Source organism: Marmota monax, unplaced genomic scaffold (genome assembly GCF_021218885.2).
Source record: "Marmota monax isolate L192 unplaced genomic scaffold, Marmota_monax_Labrador192_F-V1.1 WCK01_AAM20220418_F8-fsc00197, whole genome shotgun sequence".
NCBI lineage: Eukaryota > Metazoa > Chordata > Mammalia > Rodentia > Sciuridae > Marmota > Marmota monax.
In genome coordinates this window covers 2,270,412-2,290,522 of record NW_026694815.1, presented here as the reverse complement: position 1 = coordinate 2,290,522, position 20,111 = coordinate 2,270,412, and the positions used below count along the sequence as shown (strand labels likewise).

Genomic DNA, 20,111 nt, shown 5'->3' with positions numbered 1-20,111 from the left:
GACAAATGAAGGCTGACATTTGGCTGTGCTTTAATAGGCTGAACACCTAGCAAATCCTATTCGTTTATTTGTTCATTTTGTAATAAGTCTTGACATCACCTTCTCCTCTTTCTTAAATTTGCTTACTTAGCAGGGCACAATGCAGTTTTGATGTGCAATCTGATTTCAAAAGAATCTTTGAGACAGCTAATCTTCTGTACACTCAATGTAATTAAATATTATAGCACAAATGGTACATAAGATACTCATTTTCTTGAGAACCTCTTAGCACCAAAGAGCAACGACACAAAAAAAGTATAGATTTTCAGAGTGCTTTTTTGGTAGGTTCTTTAGCTTGAACTTTTAACTCTTATAGCACCTTAAGTTTGCTAAAGCAATTCATGCTGTAGACTGGAAATATCATTATGATATTTCATTCTGTCCTAAACTCTCTACCTCCGTTTAACATTTGCTTAACTTTAAGCTATTTGTTTCAACTACTTCTTTGCTTCAAGCCACCAGCTTGAAAGTATGCTGCTAGGAAATGCCATACTGAATTCGTTTTACAATCAAGTTGGTTGTCTCTTATGGTAAATGTGACTAAAATATGTTTTATCAGGTTATGGCTACCATGTTTTACTTTTTTAATCCAGGAACTGATTTCCATCCACATTTCTTTATCAATTCCTTTCTCAGCCTTATCATCCATACTTAAACTATATGGTAGTTTCATAAATTCACATTAACCATTATACTTTCAATTTTACTAAAACCTTCTCTTTTTGTCTCAAGAAGTATCTAACTCTGATTTTGGTGAATAAATCCTTCCAACACAAGGCCTTCATGTACATTCTCACTTTTTATCAGACAGAAACCCTCAGTTTTTAAAATGTACTTTTCTTGAAAAAAGTAAACATGCTTATGCTAAACATTCAGTTAAATAGCATCTCATTAAACATAACCATGGCCTCCATCTTCAAAGGTAATCATTCTTAAATTCCTTGAGGGTATTTTCGGATATATTTTAAGTATGGAATTTAAATACTACATATTGTTTTGCACACAGATTTTTTTCTCACTCCCTCTTGAAACTAATAACAGAGCTGGGTGAGGTGACTTACATCTATAATCCCAGTGACTCAGGAAGCTGAGATAGGAGGATCATAAGTTCAAAGCTGACCTCAGCAACTTAGTGAGGCTCTAAGCAAATTAGGAAAACGCTGTCTCAAAATAAAATAAATAGATAAATTAAAAGGATTGGAGATGTGGGTCAGTGGTAAAGCACTTCTCTGGGTTCAATCTCCAGTAACAAAAAACAAGACCAAAAAAAAAAAAAAAAAAAAACTCCAGCAGCAATAGCAGCAACAACAACAAAATAAAAACAACAGAAAAAGGATTTTTTAAAAACGTTAAGCTCTATTTCAAGGACAAGAAAGCTACACAGGAGATACAGAGATAAACTCACATAAATATAGTTATCTCATTGTAGACAAAGGCGCCAAAAACAAATAGTGGAGAAAAGATAGCCTCTTCAACAAATGGTTCTGGGAAAACTGAAAATCCATATGTAGCAAAATGAAATTAAGCCCCTCTCTCTCACCCTTCATTAACAGCAACTCAAAAGTGGATAGAAGACTCAGGCACTAGTATAGAGACCCTGTGTGTAATAGAAGAAAAAGTAGATCCAAATCTCTATCACGTCAGCTTAGGAACTGACTTCCTTAACAAAAGACTCCTAAAGTGAAAGAAGTAAAATCAAGAATCAATAAGGGAGATGTGATCAAAATAAAAAGCTTCTTCATAGCAAAGGAAACAGTCAATGATGTGAAGAGAACCTACTGAATGGGAGAAAATATCACATGAACCTCAGATACAGCATTTATCTCCAGAACTCAAAAAACTTAACACTAAAACAAACGAATAATACAATCAATAAATGAGCAAAGGAACTGGACACTTCACAGAAGAAGAAATACAACTGATCAACAAACATATGAAAAAACTTCAACATCTCTAGCAATTATAGAAATGCAAATCAGAACTACACTGAAGTTCCATCTCACTCCAGTCAGAATGGCAATTACCAAGAATACAACAACAATTAATGTTGGTGAGGATGTGGGGGGAAAGGCACACTCATACATTGCTGGTGGGACTGCAAATTGGTGTAAAGACTCCAAAAGGCAGTAAGGAGATTCCTCAGAAAACCTGGAATGGAACCACCATTTGACCCAGTCATCCCATTCCTAGGCTCATACACAAAGAACTTAAAATCAGCAAACTGCAATGATGCAGCCACATCAATGTTTATAGTAGCGCAATTCATAATAGCTAAACTCTGGAACCAAAGTAGATATCCTTCAATAGATGAATGAATAAAGAAACTGTGGTATATATACACAATGTAATATTATTCAGTCTTAAAGAATGAAACTATGGCATTTGCCGGTAAATGGATGGAACTGGAGAATATTATGCTAAGCAAAATAAGCCAATCTCAAAGAACCAAAAGCCAAATGTTTTCTCTGATATGCGGATGCTAATTTACAATGGTGGGGGGATGGGGTGGGGTGGAGAATAGTTGGTCCAAACAGAGAGGAGAGAAGGGAGTGGAGGGTGAAGGAGTAAGAGTAAAATGAATTGGATATTATTATACTATGTGCATATATGATTACATGACTTGTGTACTCCACATCATGTACAATCAGACAAATGAGAAGTTATACTCCAAAGGAGAGCACAAAAACAAAATTTTAAACCTCAGAAGCAGATGATAAGTACTTTGCAGGCCAATGAGAACTTAAAAGCCTAGAGACACTGAGAGGCTGCTTTCCCTTGCAGAGTTCCTGAAAAGCTTAAGAAATGAAGGATCCATCTGCTTTTGAAAGTTGCATTATAAATAGGATGGATTGATTGAAATTTGGTTTAAAAAGCATTTAGATTTCCTTTGCTCTACCTTCTTTCCCCTCCCATACACACCAGCAGAAAAGGCTTCAGAGGTCAAACCTGAGATATCCTATGCACAAAAAGAAGAGCACAATGGAAGAAAGGGTGATTCAAGGTCTCTTCTCCTGAACTCAGCTATGAACAAAATAGCGGCCAAGCTCTGAACTGCCTAGCAGAAGAAATGCAGCTAGCAGAGAATGAAACCCATCAGCCAAAAGCTCATCCTGTGCCCATAGATTCCAATGTGTTTTAAAATAGGAACGTGTAGCAAAGGATTACCCATTATTTGAGAAAAGCCTCCAGTATCAGAGACCTAAAGTATCAGAGACAACCAAAAGGGGAATGAGGCAATAAAGGGAGCAGAAGAAAATTCCAAAGTAACTGAAACAAAACAATCAGGGAGAGAATAAAAGTTATTGAAATACATAAAAGAAATATAGGAGATGACAAAATTCAGAAAAAAATTTTTAAAGATGAATAAATTTTTTAAAGATGAATAAAATTTTTTAAAGACAAATTAAGAACATCCTGAAATGGTATGATAAAAAGACTAAGAAATGAACAGTAGGGAAGAAAAGAAAAAATTGGAGATTAAATATAGGAGGTTCAGTATCTGAATAATAGTTTGGTGTGGTGATGTATGCCTGTCAGTGACTTGGGAGGCTGAAGCAGGAGGATCACAAGTTTGAGGCCAGTTTCAGCAACTTAGTGAGGCTTTAACTAATTTTGTGAGACCCTGTCTCAAAATAAAAAATAAAAAGGTTTGGGGATATAGCTCAGTGGTAAAGCACCCCTTGGTGCAATCACCAGCACTCCCCCTGCAAAAGAAATCTGAATGGAAATTCTAGAAAAACTAGGGAGAGCCGGGTGTGGTGGCACATGTCTCTAATATCAGCAGCTCTGGAGGCTGAGCCAGGAGGATTGCAAGTTCAAAGCCAGCCTCAGCAATAGCAAGGCTCTAAGCAACTCAGTGAGACTCTGTCTCTAAATAAAATAAAAAATGGGGATGGGGATGTGGCTCAGTAGCCAGTGCCCCTGAGTTCAATCCCTGGTATCTCCACCGCCCCCCACCACCCCCCCCAAAAAAAAAATAGGCAGAAAATCAAAACAAACAAAACAAAAGCAAAAGGAAAAGAATCTCTCAAAGAAATAATAATTAAAAAAATGGATGCCATGAGTTTTTAGAGTAAAAGAACTATTGAGGGCCCAGAACAGACATTGAATAAAAGACCTCTATCAAGTACATCACTTTGAAATTCTGGAATAATAGGGACAAAAGAAGATTCTACTCAAGTAAGATTCTATTCAAGTGAGAAAACCAGGTGAAAAAGGAATTTTGAAAAAGGACTTTAGAACTCTTTGACTTGTAAAACATGGAGTGAGAATGACATCTGATTTATCAAGAATGACACTGAAAGCTGGAAGATAATGGTGCAATGCTTTCAAAATTCTGAGGGAAAGTTTTTCTATTTTCAATTTCTATTCTGGACAGACAGTTACCCAAACATGAGGGGAGAATAAAGCCATTTTCAAGGCATACAACTCAAAAATTTATTTATTATGCAAACTTGACCTGGCAGATAGAGAGGGAGGTCCTGAAATGACAGCTCTGTACCAGGCCTCTTCAATCTAAAGTGCAACAACCATTCTAGATGGGAGAGTGAGATGCAGAGCTCTAAAAGGGAATTCTAAAATGTTCAAATGTATTAACAATATGTGTATAGTTCTGGCAATAAGTCTAGAATAAATTAATGATAGGTAAGTGAAAGGTATATAAAATCAAGTAAACTGAAAAGGAAAACATTATTAATTTTAGGGAAAGTAAGATGTGAAAGGAAGGAAATATAATAATTGTTAAAACTATAATAACTGATTTAATTAAAATTATGCTGAAAGGATGGGGAAAGGGAAGCATGGATCTGTATTTTTAGAGGCAGGGCCTTGCCTGAGAGGGCCAAATTTTTATCTAATATTGTAGGAAGTCAACAGTAATCTGAGAATTAGAATAATAAAAATATTAGCATAAGTATATTATCTTGAAATATTAAGAGTAGATACCTATAGACACTGCTAAAAGATATCAATGTCATTGCAGAGGAGCAGAGATGAGGATAGACTGGAAAAAGGAATTTTGAAAAAGGACTTTAGAACTCTTTGACTTGTAAAACATGCACATATAACTTGAACACAATTAAAGTATTATTCTATCCAGTGAAAGTATGTTTTGAACACAAATAGTAGCAGAGTATATTTACTATGCTCCCATAAAAATATCCTGTAGATCATGTCATTATCAACACTATAAATGAAACTCCTACTTTTTTTAATAGTTACATATGATTTCATTAACTACATATATTTGTTGGCATGTAAATTTATAAATGTACATATTGGGATATTATAGTTTCAGAAGTGAAAATCTAGCAAAATTTTGAGGTATTTCTATATTGTCCTCTAAAGATATTGCTCCCAAACTTACAGCCTCATTACCAATGTTTGAGAGGACTGAACTGTCCCACATACTCACTATATATTACAAAACTATCTCTGCATTTGGAATGTGAAAGTACATATTGTTGTTTTAACATGAACTTATTTAAATTTATTTCCCAAAAACTGTCTACTCCATTACAATTTTGAAAATCTATCCTTATTCAGATTCCAACTCCATTCTTGTTTTTTACTATTCTATTTTTCATTAGCACTTGTCCCTGTCTTCTTTTGAAAAGTTGGGTAAAATTTATCCTTACCAGAAAATTTTGTGTTTTACTTTCTCTGAGCACTGTATATTCATATGCACATATTACAATTACAGGTATATTTATATTTTCAAATCATGTACCAAAAATATTGATTGTGATATAAAGATAAATACAAATACAATATTTCATAGAATTCAACATATGACATTGCAGGATAAACTATTATTCCGTGAGCTACTAATAAAGTAAAATTCTATAAAGAAAATCAACACAACCCTTTCTTATCATTTAGAATTTTTATTATATATTTGCTGAATTTTATACAATGCATATTTTTCACATCATTTGAGAATAAAAGAACTGTGCTTTAAAAATGTTAATTTACTATATGGCTATAAGAAACATATGGGAACTAATGCATTTTGAAAAATGGTAAATTTCCAGGTGTCAGGTGATGCCTACAAAATACCAACATTAGTAAAATGGGCTTCTGTAGTTTTCGTTGAATTACTTTAAGCCACTTAAATAATCAGTTCTGTGTAACAAAATGAATAAGCTATTAGATAACATGTAAACTTTCTGAAAAGACTTCTGGTAATAATAACCATAATTCTATAATATAGGAATTATTTTGATATAATTTGTAAGTTTTTATGGGTCTGTGATTTACATCCCTACAATGGTGTTGATGAGATCAATTTTATAGGCATGTTTTACCACAGAGGAAAGTACAATATCAGTGTAGGTTTGGTAACCCATGAAGATTTCCAAAGTTTGGAGGTGACATTTTCAAAAAAACATTAGACCACAGATATACATGAAAGCAAACTACAATGTTTCTTGATTCAAGGACAGGTATATTTATTTTAAGATAATACAAGAATGTAAGACAGGTTGCTTTTCCATTGTAATTTATAATAAGGACAATTAATTGGAATTTAGGTTAAATGAATTTCTTATTATGAAATGATTCTGAGACGTACTTTAAATCATTTGTCACATAAGCTTTCTGTAAAAAGTAGTCATAGTAAAATTTTATGTACAGCTTAATCTTTGCAAAGAAAAGTTTACAGAAGGAAATACTGAAAATAACAACATACAAGTACATTATTTTCAAAGCATTTAAAAATATTTAAATTGGTGTAAACAAAAATCCAGTGAGATATTTTTACCTCCTATATTATAGATAATAAAGTTCAAGTAAATCACTGTAATTTACTATGCTCTTTCCATTTAAATTGATTAGGATGTTTTATTTATTCCCATTTTAATATTTTGTTGCAGACTTGTAAGCAGATACTCATCCATTCACTCTGACAAACAATAAATAATAACCATGTGTATATAGTACAGTGTTCTTCATTGGAAGAATGAAGGCTAATAAAGGATATTAAATGGGCTAATTTGATTTTATAATATTTCCCACGTACACAAGATAATATAACTTAGAGCCAAAGATTACATCACGTTTTTCCATTACTTTAGATAACAGATAATACTATGAATAATCAATGCAAAGTACAGTAGATAGATAACCTTGAAAGCAGATGTAATTATTATACCATAATAATTACATATGGGGTTCTTAAAATTAAGCATCTATTTTTCTATATTGGCATAATAAATAATATAAGATAAAGAATGTAAAAAGTCTAACAAACACAAAATCAATTCTAACAGTAACACTTTCTTGGAAATAACACTACTTTTATAAATAAGCTAATGCAGATCAATTTCACATTTTATAACTTATAAAAAAGTCAGTGTCTTCTATTTTCATATGTAAAAGCAGGGTAATAGTTGGAGTGCATATAACAATTAAATATATCTTAGGAAGATAAATGAACATATATCTTCCACATGCAACATATAAATACATTAGCTTAAATTCATTGTACGACTTTTGTATAGTATCCTTGTATAAACTAAATGTTTCTAATTAAAGATTTCTATTTAATACTATCAAATTATTTCTCTATGTTAAAACCTTATTTGTGATTTTTCAGTAGAAAGTTTTTGTTTTCCCTTTTAAGACATATTATTTTGAATAATGAATTATATTTAGAGTATTACTGGCATCACTTTTGTATGTGGTCCTTTCACAAGAAACAATATTAGCTTCTATTTAAATATACATCAGTCTTCTAATTTTGCTAGCTTTTTATAATACCCATTTTGATGCTAGACATAATTAAGAATATGCAATAAGTCACAGAGCTGTAAGATGTTATTTTACTAGTGTTTTAACATATGCCACCTGCAATAAGAATCAGCATCAAGTTTCAAACAATAATGATAGCGACTACTATCACAAGTGTCCCAGATTCTAACCATCAATGTATGCCTTTATTTCATTATTGTTTTGAGAAAAAAATCTATAGTTAAAATTTCTTTACTATATACATAGAAGAATATCAGACATTCTGTTGCTTTGGTAAGTGAACAACAAAAAGTCAAACACAAGTCAAACAATATACGTTACTTAAGTACTTTTAAAATTTAAAAGTACAATGTAAACCATCATACTATTTGTCAGCTTAATTTCTACTTTTTTTTCCAGAATAATTTCAATAAAATTAAAAAACCTGATAAATAAAATGGATTTAAAAACAATTAATTCTAAGGGCTCTAAAATAATTCTGAAGCAATACTCACTTTCTGAAAATAACTTCACAGTCCAAAACCAAAAACAAATATGTTGACCATTTTTAAATGATCTGTGTTCTATGAGTCATAAATTATTTTAAAATAAGGAAAATTCCTAATAAATAAAAATATTTTAAATATATTATTATATCATCAGTGGAAGTATGCATATACTTCTGAAGGGAATGAAAAAGTGCAGAGTTCAATAAATCAAGGCAAAAGGTCAACTTGATTATATATAACATCTGTAGGAAGAAGATGCATTTCATCTGTTTTATGTTTAAGAATTCAGTTCAAGAAAAATATATAAATTCCATAGCATTTTACCTTTCCTTTTCTTCATGTTCTGATTTCAGCCTTGTTTCCACTCTCAGAAATTTTGTTTCTTGCATTTGTCAAATAAACAGTAATCCATTAATATTTGCTTTAGGAATATCTACTTAAAAAAACACAATAATAAAGCAATATTTACTTAGGATATGACTGAGACATGATGGCATTAATCAAAATTCTTATGAAAATTATGTGAAAAAGTAAGGCACTCAAAAACATTCCACGTAAAATAGTAAGCAGACTTAAGTTAATTAAAACTTTTTTCTTTAATTTTGAAGTTCAGTGTTTCGTTAGGAATTTACCTAATCCTCAGTCTTAGGTCTAGGAAGAGAAAGCAATTTCTAGCTATGGATCGTGTGATATTATTACAAATTGGTTAGGAACACTACCTTTTATGGATGTCTAAATTAATGGTCCTACTTTTTAAAATACATGTTTTGTTTAAATTCTCAAAGGCAGTATAAGCTTCCTTAAAATAGAGATTAGGAAAATCTTCATTGATTACCTGGATCACAATAGTTAAACTTTAGACAAGTAAATACTTGCTTCTAAACATTTTAGACCAGTATTTCCCAAAGTGGATTCCAAAAACACTAGGTCTCAAAGCTACTTTGCAAAATGTTGATAACTGCAATTTACTTTTAAAGACAAAAATGAATAGCAGCATATTAAGATCTAATAAATTCTATGGAGAAGGAACCTATTTAACCATTTTTATCATAAAACTTGACTATGCAGGCTTTTTTTTTTTTAAGAAAAATATGCAGTGATATATACTCAGGAAACAGTTTAGGAAACAACTGCTGTAGACATATATGAATGTTTCAAGCCTGAAGAAAAAAACAAGCAACAGGCACATAAATATACTTATTTACAAAAACAATCAAATTTCCATTGTGGAAATCTAATTAATGAGAACTCACAAACTGTATACCTATAGTTGACTTTGAAAAGAAAAAAGGAAAAACATAACCTTCATTTTGGAGATTAGTAAGTCTGAGATAGTTCTTTGGGTCATTACAAATGGAACAAATATCCTGAACTTTACTCAATTATTATAATCCATGGTGATAGTATAAAGAATAAACAACATAGTTTTGACAGTCAGAAAAAACTGAAGCACAAATTCTGGTTTGTCACTTAGTAGCAAATTATCTTGGGCAAGTTACTTGTGAACTCTTGTTTTTCTCTGGTGTTAAATTGGATATCTATTTTAAAGAATTAAATGAGATACTACATGTGGAAGAACACTGAGTAGTGCTACACACCTTAAGTAATTCTAAAAAAAATATCTACTAAGTTGTAGAAGAAGTTCAGAATCATGATCTCAAAATATAGTAATAAATACTCCTTAGAAGCTAATAATCCTAGATTATAAACATATGATTTAGGTCATTATGTTGTATCTGTTCAGGTGAAAAACTATTTTAAGTTTAACATAAGAATTTTAAAACACTCTAATGGCCTAAAAATACATTATAATTGTGTTTCTCTCAGCTATTTTTTCTTTCTTTTTTTTTTTTCCCTGTGGTGCTAGGGATCTAACCTAGGTCTTATAAATGCTGTACACATGCTCAACCACTGAGCTATACCTTTCGCCCTTTTTCAGCTATTTTTAAATGTTATAAAAGAAAAATAACAATTATTCCTTTGTTGTTACTGAAAAAATTTAGATAAACAGAGATAACATACTTATCTGCTATGAAGTTCTTTTTTTAGGCAGGATTTGAAAGTGGGATACTTCTGTACTGTTTTATAGCCCTGTGGAAGAGAGAATCAAAAGTGTTCAAATGTTCATAAAGAAAAATTCAGCCTAATTTAAATGTGGAATCTAAAAATGTTAAACTCATATAAGTAGAATAGAATGGTGGTTAGCAGGTGCTGAGAAGGCTGCAGGATATGGAAAGAAGTTTCCCAAAGGGTACAATGATCCAGTTAGACAAGAGGAATGAATTTTCAAGATAAATTGCACAGAAAGGTGACCAATGTTAATAATTATGTATTGTATATTTCAAAATTGCTGAAAAATGCATTTAAAAATGTTCTCACTACAAAATAATAGATATGTGACGTGAAAGATATATTAATTAACTTGATATAATTATCTGCAATGTATTCAAATATTAAACAACATTGTACCCCCCAAAATATATACAATTGGTATCTGTCAATTAAAAACAAACTAAAAAATTTTGAGCAAATATTAATAAAAGCCAAAGGGAACCACAGGAATGTAATATACACATACAAAAAAATTAATGCTTAAGGGAGAAATAGTATAAAAGGTTAATAGCATAGTTTATGTTTATTTATTTGGTTTTCTTACTCTAAATTTTTTTCAGAAAGATTAGAGAGATTTTCAATATATGTCCTTACCCTGTTTGTGGCATGAACTGAAATATTAAAATCTAACCACTAGGTGGCAGTTAAGTACACAGCATGTTTACAAAGATGGCTTTTCTTTCTTTCTTTTTTTTTTCCTAGTATTTTTTTTAGTTGTTGATGGACCTTTTATTTATTTGTATGTGGTGCTGGGATAGAGCCCAGCACACATGTACTAGGCAAGCACTTTACCACTGTGCTACAATCCCAGCCCGATAGCTTAGTTTTAATGTCATTATATAATTTAAGGCATAAAAAAAACATAATCTAAGATAAATCTTGATTTTTTTTCTATATGTAGATAGCTTTTTCTATTTTAAAAAGCACAGTACTTAGGGATATTCTTGCTAAAGATGGAAGACTGAATATACTAGCTGTTAATTTTAGTAGAAAAAAATTTTGTTTTCCATTCGTGGTACATCCATAAATATGTTGGATGTATATACATTTATTGGCTCATGCTATATTTCAAGCTCTAAAGCATGGCTCTTAGAAAAACAATCACTGAATATTTAGCAATTAACTTTTAATATGTCAACAGGAAAAAATAGTTAAACGGATAAAAATCGTTTGAAATTTATTTCCATATAAACAGTAATGAATATGTAGTGAGTTAAAAGCCTCAAGATACCTAGAGGAAATATTTCTTATATAAAAGAAAAAGTAGAGGTATACTTGTATATTAACAAGTCTAAAAAGCCAATGTGCAAACTGAATTTTTCAAAAATTTTGGCAATACTTCACCCCAAATAAAGACATTAAACTAATTGTGTATGAAAATAAATTATTAGAAAATTATTGAAAAAGCATGAACTTTTTTTTAGGTGTAAAATTGTTTTTGCTTAAGTATGGAAAGCCTATGGTTTTTCTTTGCAAAGAGAGCATTTTATGCTTAAATTGTTAATTATGTAAGTTGTTTAAATATGTAAGTTGAACTTATTATTTTTCCCCCCTCAGATTTTAAAAAGGATATCAATAGACTTGAAATTTGTAGGTTTACCCGGAATCCTCTATGGAGTCTGTCCTTCATAATCCCAATAAATTCTTTATAACTTAATTGATCATCTTTGTCAACATCAAAAATCTTGAAGACAGTATTCACTAAATGTGGTGAAAGTTTGAGTCCAGTAGCTACGTACACAGCACGTTTAAATTCATCTAGATAAATGTCACAAAAAATGAAAAAAAGTAGATCATTAACATTATTTTTTTTAGTATGTGTTAATTACTGGAAAGGTTGTAAAAGAAGCTGTTTTCTAAACATACGTCATAATCTACTTATATATCACAGGACTTTTCATTAATCTTATTGTCTTTTAGGGAACAAGAAGATATTTTGTGGTTTTAATGAAAGAGCAAGAAGCAGTTAGTTGTATTTTATGTTAATAATGTCATAATTAGTGCATGTTTAATGAGCATCAGTGACAGTTCCTTTAAGTCTGAGGAAAGAGCTCAGATAAGAGATGAGACACTTGCCCAAAAAACTATTACACAGGGCCACATAAAAAGTACCAACAAAGTACAATGAGAATCTGAAATGAGTGAGTACTTCTGTCTGCAATGTGGAGTAGGGAGGGGAAGAGAAAGGCAGTGATTTGGAAAGGCTGTGATTTTGTATTTGAACTAAGCCTTTAAGGGTGGATGATTTCAGCTTGTAGGGATCAGAGAATGACAGATGAGATGATGTAAATGAAAAAAGGCATGGGTGCAGATGGGAGAAGCATAAAGCAAGTTCAGAAAATAGTGAACAGTCTGGTTGGGTGAACACAGGGAAAATAAAGGATTTGAAGGAACTCTGCACAGATTGTAAGGTGAAGAACCTGCACATTCTCCAACAGGCGATTTGGAAATTCAGGAGTTTTCTATAGTTGTTGTATCATAGAAAGGTTAATTGATGTTTTAGGAAGATTCTTCTTGAGTTGTCTAGGAAACATCAGAAAGCAAAGTAGCTAATGGCAGAAATGACACAGAGGTGGCTCATACAATAGTCCTTTTAAGACGTAAACTCCCAAATTAAGATGCTAGTAATAACAAAAGAAACAGATATATTCCTAGCTCTTACAAAAGCACTACAATTTTTTCCATTTCCCTAGTTCCACCAAGTAGAAGAATGACTTTCTATTCTGAATTAAGTAAACTGATATGATTTTAAAATATTTTGGTAGTAAAGGCTGTCTGTGAAAGCATGGCTTCCCAAAATTTTGGTTTTAAAACACTACATTAGGCTGAGATGAAGTCAACATCATGAACATATCAATTTCTTTGAATGTTGTAGACTAGAAAAATGGAAGAAATACAAAATTTTCTCAGGTTTCTCTTAGTCAATGAATAAATAAATGAGACCTTATAATGGATCTATGGACGTTAGTTTTGTTTGATGCTGGGGGTCAAAACCAAGTCCTTACTGATCCATACCCCTAATCCCTTTATGTTTTTGAGAGAGATGATTATCATCACCACTTAGGAAGTTCAGGTTGGCTTCTCCTTGGAATTGAACAGTAAAAAACCCTGAGATATAATAAGCTTGTGAATTAAAACAGATTATGGCAGAGACATTATAGTAAAATCTTCTTAATAGATATAAACAGAAAGTCCTCCTATGGCAAGAATTTTATAAAAGGACATGTCCTTGAGGGGAGGGAAGGTGATGGTCACTGTCACAGAATTCTAGTAAAAGAACTTGGCTTCTTAGCCAAACAATAGTGTTGGAACAAGTGAGCGGGTCCTGAGGACTATAGCATTCTGAATTCTATTTTAGTTGTATTTGTGTATAAATGAAGCAAAACTGATAATATAATTTTATACACAATTCTTAAAAGTCAGTTAATGTAAATTCATGGCTAAGACATGGCTCTGCTGATATATTTCTGGGTTTTCAGCCAACAGGTATTAAATCAATAAAATAAATAACATCCTATGAGAATGTCTGAGACATGGCCAGCTGGCTCTTCCATAGGTAGACACATGTCCTTCAATGTCATCAAGTGGTCAAGAGGTGGCTTCTTTGAATGTTTTTACAAACATTGTTTTCCCATATATGAAATTAAGGGCAAAAAGAAATTCAACAAAAAATTTATCTCATTTACCCTAAACTCGTTTAATTTTCTTTAAAGTGTCAGTCACTTCTCACTGAAAGTGTAAATCAGACTTTCAGGCAAGTTGATGATAATACCATATATCTAGTTGACATTTTGCTAAAGACAGTATAGTAAAGTCTCTAGGTACAGTATATGTTTTGCTTTAAATGTTTGAAGGGTGATTACTTACCTTGTCCTATAGAGCGACTTGCAAAGTTATACATATTAAGGGCTATTGCAAAGTCTTCTAAGTTATTCAGAAACTGGAAAAATGATCTGAATTCATCAAATGTGATGCCCTATTTTGAAAAAATAAATATAAATGTAATCAAAAGTGTCAAATTGATTAAAATAACTATCTACACTTAATACAAGTAAACAAATTAATCTTCAATTTATCTTGAAAGTAAACATTTCCAGAGCACATGTTGAAACTATTTTTCTCCAAATGGAATCTAAGATTCATTCAGACTTATTTTCACTGGGTAGTGTTTCTACCCTTACAATAATAATGAATGTGTTTTAAACACTGTCATATAAGCTCAAAGCTTCAAACAATGCTACAATAAAAAATGAATTAAAAAGTTTCAATTTTGAAAACCCTTTACATATAGCTCATTTTTTAACCCTTAAAAAATGGTAATTAAAAAAAACCATAAGAAAGTTTCCTTTGCACATGTATTCCCTTAAATATGATTCAGCATTCAATGTCAATGTCTTTAGAATGACCATGCAAAATCAAAATGTTGACCAAAAGTCAACAGTAGTCTATTTGAACTTGCCCCTGTCATGATAATGCTACCAAGACAGCAGGAGGAAGTCAATGACTGAACAGATACAGCATTGGCAGGCCCAACACAGGCCTCAGGGTAGGATCGTGTAAAGGAGTGGTGTTAAGAGTGGCTTCTTCTGGAATGTACAATTGCTACCACTGATATTATGGCAGTTAAATAGAAAGGTTATTGGAAATAAGTACAATGTATCTCAGAGAGTACAAACTGGGACAGAAACTGAATTTCAGTTAATGAATTCTCAACAAAATTAACATAAATGAAAAAGTACACAGAGAAAAGAGCAGAGGAGCAAGAACTGAGACTTAACAAATTCTGATTGTAATGTGGGGGTAAAAGACAAAGGGACACTAAAGAGGCAGTGCTGGAAAGCTAGGCAAAGAACCAGAGGAGTGTATTTTCATGTATTAGCTTACTACTGATTAAATGACTTATCACCAAAATATCCAATTTTTGGTATACATTATTTCCAATTCAATTATAACCCCTCTTTTACTTGCAATATGAAAATCCTCATTGTATTTGCATACTTTTGTCTTTTTCTTGCATTTATTTATGGCTACTCCAATCCTGGATCCTACTTTGTGCCGTGATCCTATCTGCCATTTCTTCTAGAGTGGACAGTTAGAATTAGTTAGGAAGACTGTACCAGAAGGAAATATCTTGATGAGGACAGCTTGCTGTCAGGGAAAACGATCAGTGCTTTGGTTCTGTACTACTTTATATTGTGACCAGCAGTCACAGCAACAGTCTTTGTCTCAAGATGACAAATTACAAGTAAAAAACCCCAGAAAAATGGGATATTTTTAAGCAAAGGAGTAGCGCAAATATCAATACTTTTTTTTTTTTTTTGTGTGTGTGTGTGTGTGTGTGTGTTGGGGATTGAACCCAGGGGCACTTTACCACTGAGCTACCCTTTTTCTTTTTTCTTTTGAGACAGGGTTTCACTAAGCTGCATAGGGCCTAACTAAACTGCTGAGGTTGGCCTTCAACCTGCAAATCTCCTCTGTCTCCTGAGTTAAAAATATCAATACTTTTGAGGAAAATGAATTTAAGAAACAAATCAAAGAATGACAGACTACAATGTCAACATTTGAATCTAGGTTTTTCAAAATATGATTCTCAAAGTTTGGAAAGACAGATCAAAGTAAAAACCACACAATAATTCTCTTGTACACATTAAATACTTTGTTTGAAAATATGAAACTGTAAAATAAAAAGTGGGACATTTATTTTTAAGAAGGTAATTTGAAACAACCATCTTTAACAGCAGTAAGGGACATATAGTCTGGGTAAGAGGCCAAGAGAAGAGAAGTGGCCTATTTTTGCCTTCCCATCCTTATCCCCAGAATAGAATATATCCATGAACTGTTAGAGGTAAGATGAAAGGAAATGGTTTACAGGCTAACAAAAATCAAACAATGATAATAACTAAAAAACTCAAATCATCAAAATGCATCCACTGAAAGTATAGACATAAAATATCTAAATATCTAAATATCTATGGTCAATTGTCAGCAGGGTACCCATACCATTTACTGGGGAAGAAACTATTTTTTAAAAAATATTTGCTGGGATAACTAGATATTTCATATGCAAAAGTTAGACCCTTTCTTCACACCATTTTATACAAATTAAATCAAAGTTGAACAAAGACCTAAACTTAATAACCAAAACTAAAAATTTATGCCAAAATAAAACAAAACACCCCCCCCCCAACACACACACACACAAAAAACCCCTAGAGACAAAATTTCATAATCTATCAATTGGCATTGTTTTTCTTAAATATGACACTAAAAGCACAAGAAACAAAAGAAAAAAATAGAATACCCCAACTTTATCAAAATTAAAAATTTGTGAAGATCAAAGGCACTACCAAGAAAATGAAAAGACAACTTATCACCAAATGGGAGAAAAAGTTGAAAATCATATATTTGATGAGGGTCTAGTATACAGAATATAAAAAGAACTCTCACAAATCAGTGACAAGAAGACAATCCAATTTAAAAAACAGGCAAAGGACTTGAACAGACATTTCTTCAAAAAAGATATACACATGGCCAACAAACAGAACATGAAAAAATGCTGGGGAATGCAAATCAAAACCACAGTAAGACACCACTTCATACCAACTTGAATGACTAAATAAACAAAGAGATAGTAAGAAGTGGTAATGAGGATGGAGAGAAATTAGAAATCTTACATGTTGCTAATGGGATTATAAAAATTGTATATCTGCTTTGGAAAACATTTTGGTATTGCCCTGAAATATTAAAACATAAAGTTGCCATGTGATCTAGCTCTTTATATATTCTCAATTCTTTTGAAAACTGAAAACACATGTTCATATAAAAGGCTATACACAAGGTTCATAAGAGCCCAAATAAAAGACAACTCAAAAGTTCAACGACTGAGAGACAGCAAAATGTAGTATATTCATATAACTGAGTATTATTTGGCAATACGAAGGAACAAAGTGCTGATACTTAGTACAATAGGGATGAACCATGAAGAAGTTATACTAAGTAAAAGAAGTCAGATGCAAAAGGCCACACATTGTAAGATTCATTAAAATGAAATATCTATATTAGACAAATCCATGACAGAAAGAAGATTAGTGGTTGCCAGGGTCTGAGGGGTAGGGGAATGGGCAATCACTGTTAATAGTTGTAAGGTTTCTGTTAGGAATGATGAAAAAGTTCTGAAACTAGACAGTAGTGATGGTTGCACAATACCGTGAAAGTATTTAATGCTGTTCAATTTTATACTTTAAAATGGTTAAGATGGAAATTTTATGCTATGTGTATATTTTATGATAAAAACTACATACGTTTGTTGAAAAATGTTACTCAGGATATAAATATATACTTATAGGTACATTTGGCTTGAACAGCAGAATTCATAAGTGGAAAAACTGAGGCAATAAGATACAGTTCAGGGCTGGGGATATGGCTCAAGTGGTAGCGCGCTCGCCTGGCATGCGTGCGGCCCGGGTTCAATCCTCAGCACCACATACAAACAAAGATGTTGTGTCCGCCGAAAAATAAAAAAAATAAATATTTAAAAAAAAAAAGATACAGTTCAATAAAGATTTCTAGTATTATACTAGTTGTTCAGATTGATGTGCTTTGTCTGTAGTCATGATAATAGTGCCCCAAAATGGCTAAGACTATCCAATGTGTGTACTCTTTATCTCTAAAATGATTGAAGTATACAAGGCTGAAATAACTGTGAAAAGCACTGAAGAAAAATGGGAGAGTGACATCATGGACAATGGCCAACTAGGGTACTTAAAGAATCAATCCATCCACAGAAACAACCATAAACCTAGAAAGACTGACAGAACCAAAAAAAAATATTTTGAACCCTGTAATCCAATCCAAATTTATAGCAAGCTGACTAATGACTAATGAAGAAACAGGTGGATAAAATTCACTGATAAAATGTTGGGGTACTTTTACCTGTTTAATTATCATTCATTATTTTTAGACTGTATAAGTGACTTTGGGTACGGTGGCTGGCATTCCTAGTGTGGTCTGCTGGTATTAGGGGATGCACATGGACCTTATTCTTAAAATACTGTGGTATGTGATTGAACCTGTCTCAAGGTTCACAAAGAGACTGACTTTTCTTTTGCTCTCTTCCCCTTGGATTGGAGCAACATTCCTGGTAACAGAACATCTGTCAAAAGATTTAAACATATACACCTCCCCCCATCTACCTGGATCAAGGGATGAAAGATGTAAAAAATAGCAGATAAAATTCAAAAGGTTGGAAAGTAGGAGGCTGGTAAGAATAGTTCTTTGAGCAGTAAAAACTCAAAGGGCCACTGTACCATTGTATATTTCTAGGAAACTGGCATACAATACACACGCCCAGGATGGATGCATGCTCAGAAAAGACAAGAGAACTCTATGCTACAGTCTGTGGCAGGACTGTAAGCACTACAGGAGCAGCAGCTGAAGGCTAAGCGAGAGTTTTCAGAAGTCTGGCTCAGTGTTCAAGGAGTGCTCCGTCTCACAGCCAAGTTGCAAAGAGTAGGAGAGCACTATTGTTCTTATTTGGGTCTAGACATATATGGAAATCTCGGACCACTAAGATAACAAAGCAGAAACTTAATACCTATATACCACATGGATCTATATTCCTTTACTAAATAGTTTGGAAAAGTCACTAAAGAAATGGATGGTTGCATGGCTTCAGCAGAAACTATTCCTGAGGAATCCTAGATACTGGACTGACTAGACAAAGACTTTAAATCAACTATCTTAAGAGAATTAAAGGAAATCATGAATAAAGAATTAAAACAAAACAAATCAAAATCAAACCAAAAAAAAACCTTAGCAAAATGATGTATGAACAAAATGAGAATATCAATAAAGAGACAGAAAATTACAAAAAGGGACCACACAGGGCTGGGGATATAGCTCAGTTGGTGGAGTGCTTGCCTCGCATGCAAAAAGCCCTGGGTTCAATCCCCAGCAACACAGGAGGGGGAAAAAAGGAACCAAACAAAAAGAGATGAAAAGCATAATAGCTGAAATGAAAACCTCACTACAGAGGTTCAAAAACAGATCTAAGCAGGCAGAAGAAAGGATCAGAGAAGCTGAGGAAGGACAACTTTGAAATCATTCAGTCTGAGAAGAAAGGAAAAAGAATGAAGAAAAGTGAACAGATGGGGGCCCATCAAGAGTACCAACATAGATGGAATAGAGAGAGAGTTGAGCAGAAAGATATTTGAAGAAATGACTGAAAACTTCAAATCTAATGAATGACCTAAGTCTACATATATGATATATGAATAGAATAAATTGAAAGAGATCCACATCAAGACAAATTATTATCAAGCTAATGAAAGCCAAAAACAGATATCTTGCAGGCAGCAAGAGAGAAATGATTCCTGAGTAAAAATGATCTTAAATAAGAATAACAGCTGACTTCTCATCAAAATCATGAAGGCCAGAAGTCAGCAGAATGATACAGTTCAAATGCTGAAAGAAAAACTTTGCCAACCAAGAATTTTATACTGGCAAAACGATCCTTTCAAAATTAAAAAGAAATTAAGATATTTCTAGATGAACAAAAGCCAAGATAGCGTATTGCTAGGTCTGATACCAGCAGACCACACTAGGAATGCCAGCCACCATACCCAAAGTCACTTATACAGTCTAAAAATAATTAATTTATATATATATATATATATATATATATATATATATATATATATATATATATATATATACACACACACT

The 20,111-nt window shown here is 32.4% G+C and overlaps 1 protein-coding gene across 5 annotated transcripts in view; it reads right to left on the bottom strand.

Moving 5' to 3' along the window:
* Positions 1-6,463: 6,463 nt before the first annotated feature.
* Positions 6,464-20,111, bottom strand: part of Micu3 (mitochondrial calcium uptake family member 3) — a 100,096-nt gene continuing 86,448 nt past the window's right edge. For 4 of the 5 annotated variants that reach the window (XM_058573114.1, XM_046425973.2, XM_046425971.2 and 1 more), the window contains 4 exons: positions 14,256-14,364; positions 11,989-12,146; positions 10,299-10,367; positions 6,464-8,709 (listed from right to left, as the gene is read on the bottom strand). In XM_058573114.1, coding sequence (XP_058429097.1) covers positions 10,299-10,367; positions 11,989-12,146; positions 14,256-14,364 — 336 coding nt within the window. In that variant the 3' untranslated portion in view covers positions 6,464-8,709. Of the gene's footprint in view, positions 8,713-10,298; positions 10,368-11,988; positions 12,147-14,255; positions 14,365-20,111 lie in introns of all 5 variants that reach the window. The other variant, XM_046425972.2, reaches the window with a different exon arrangement.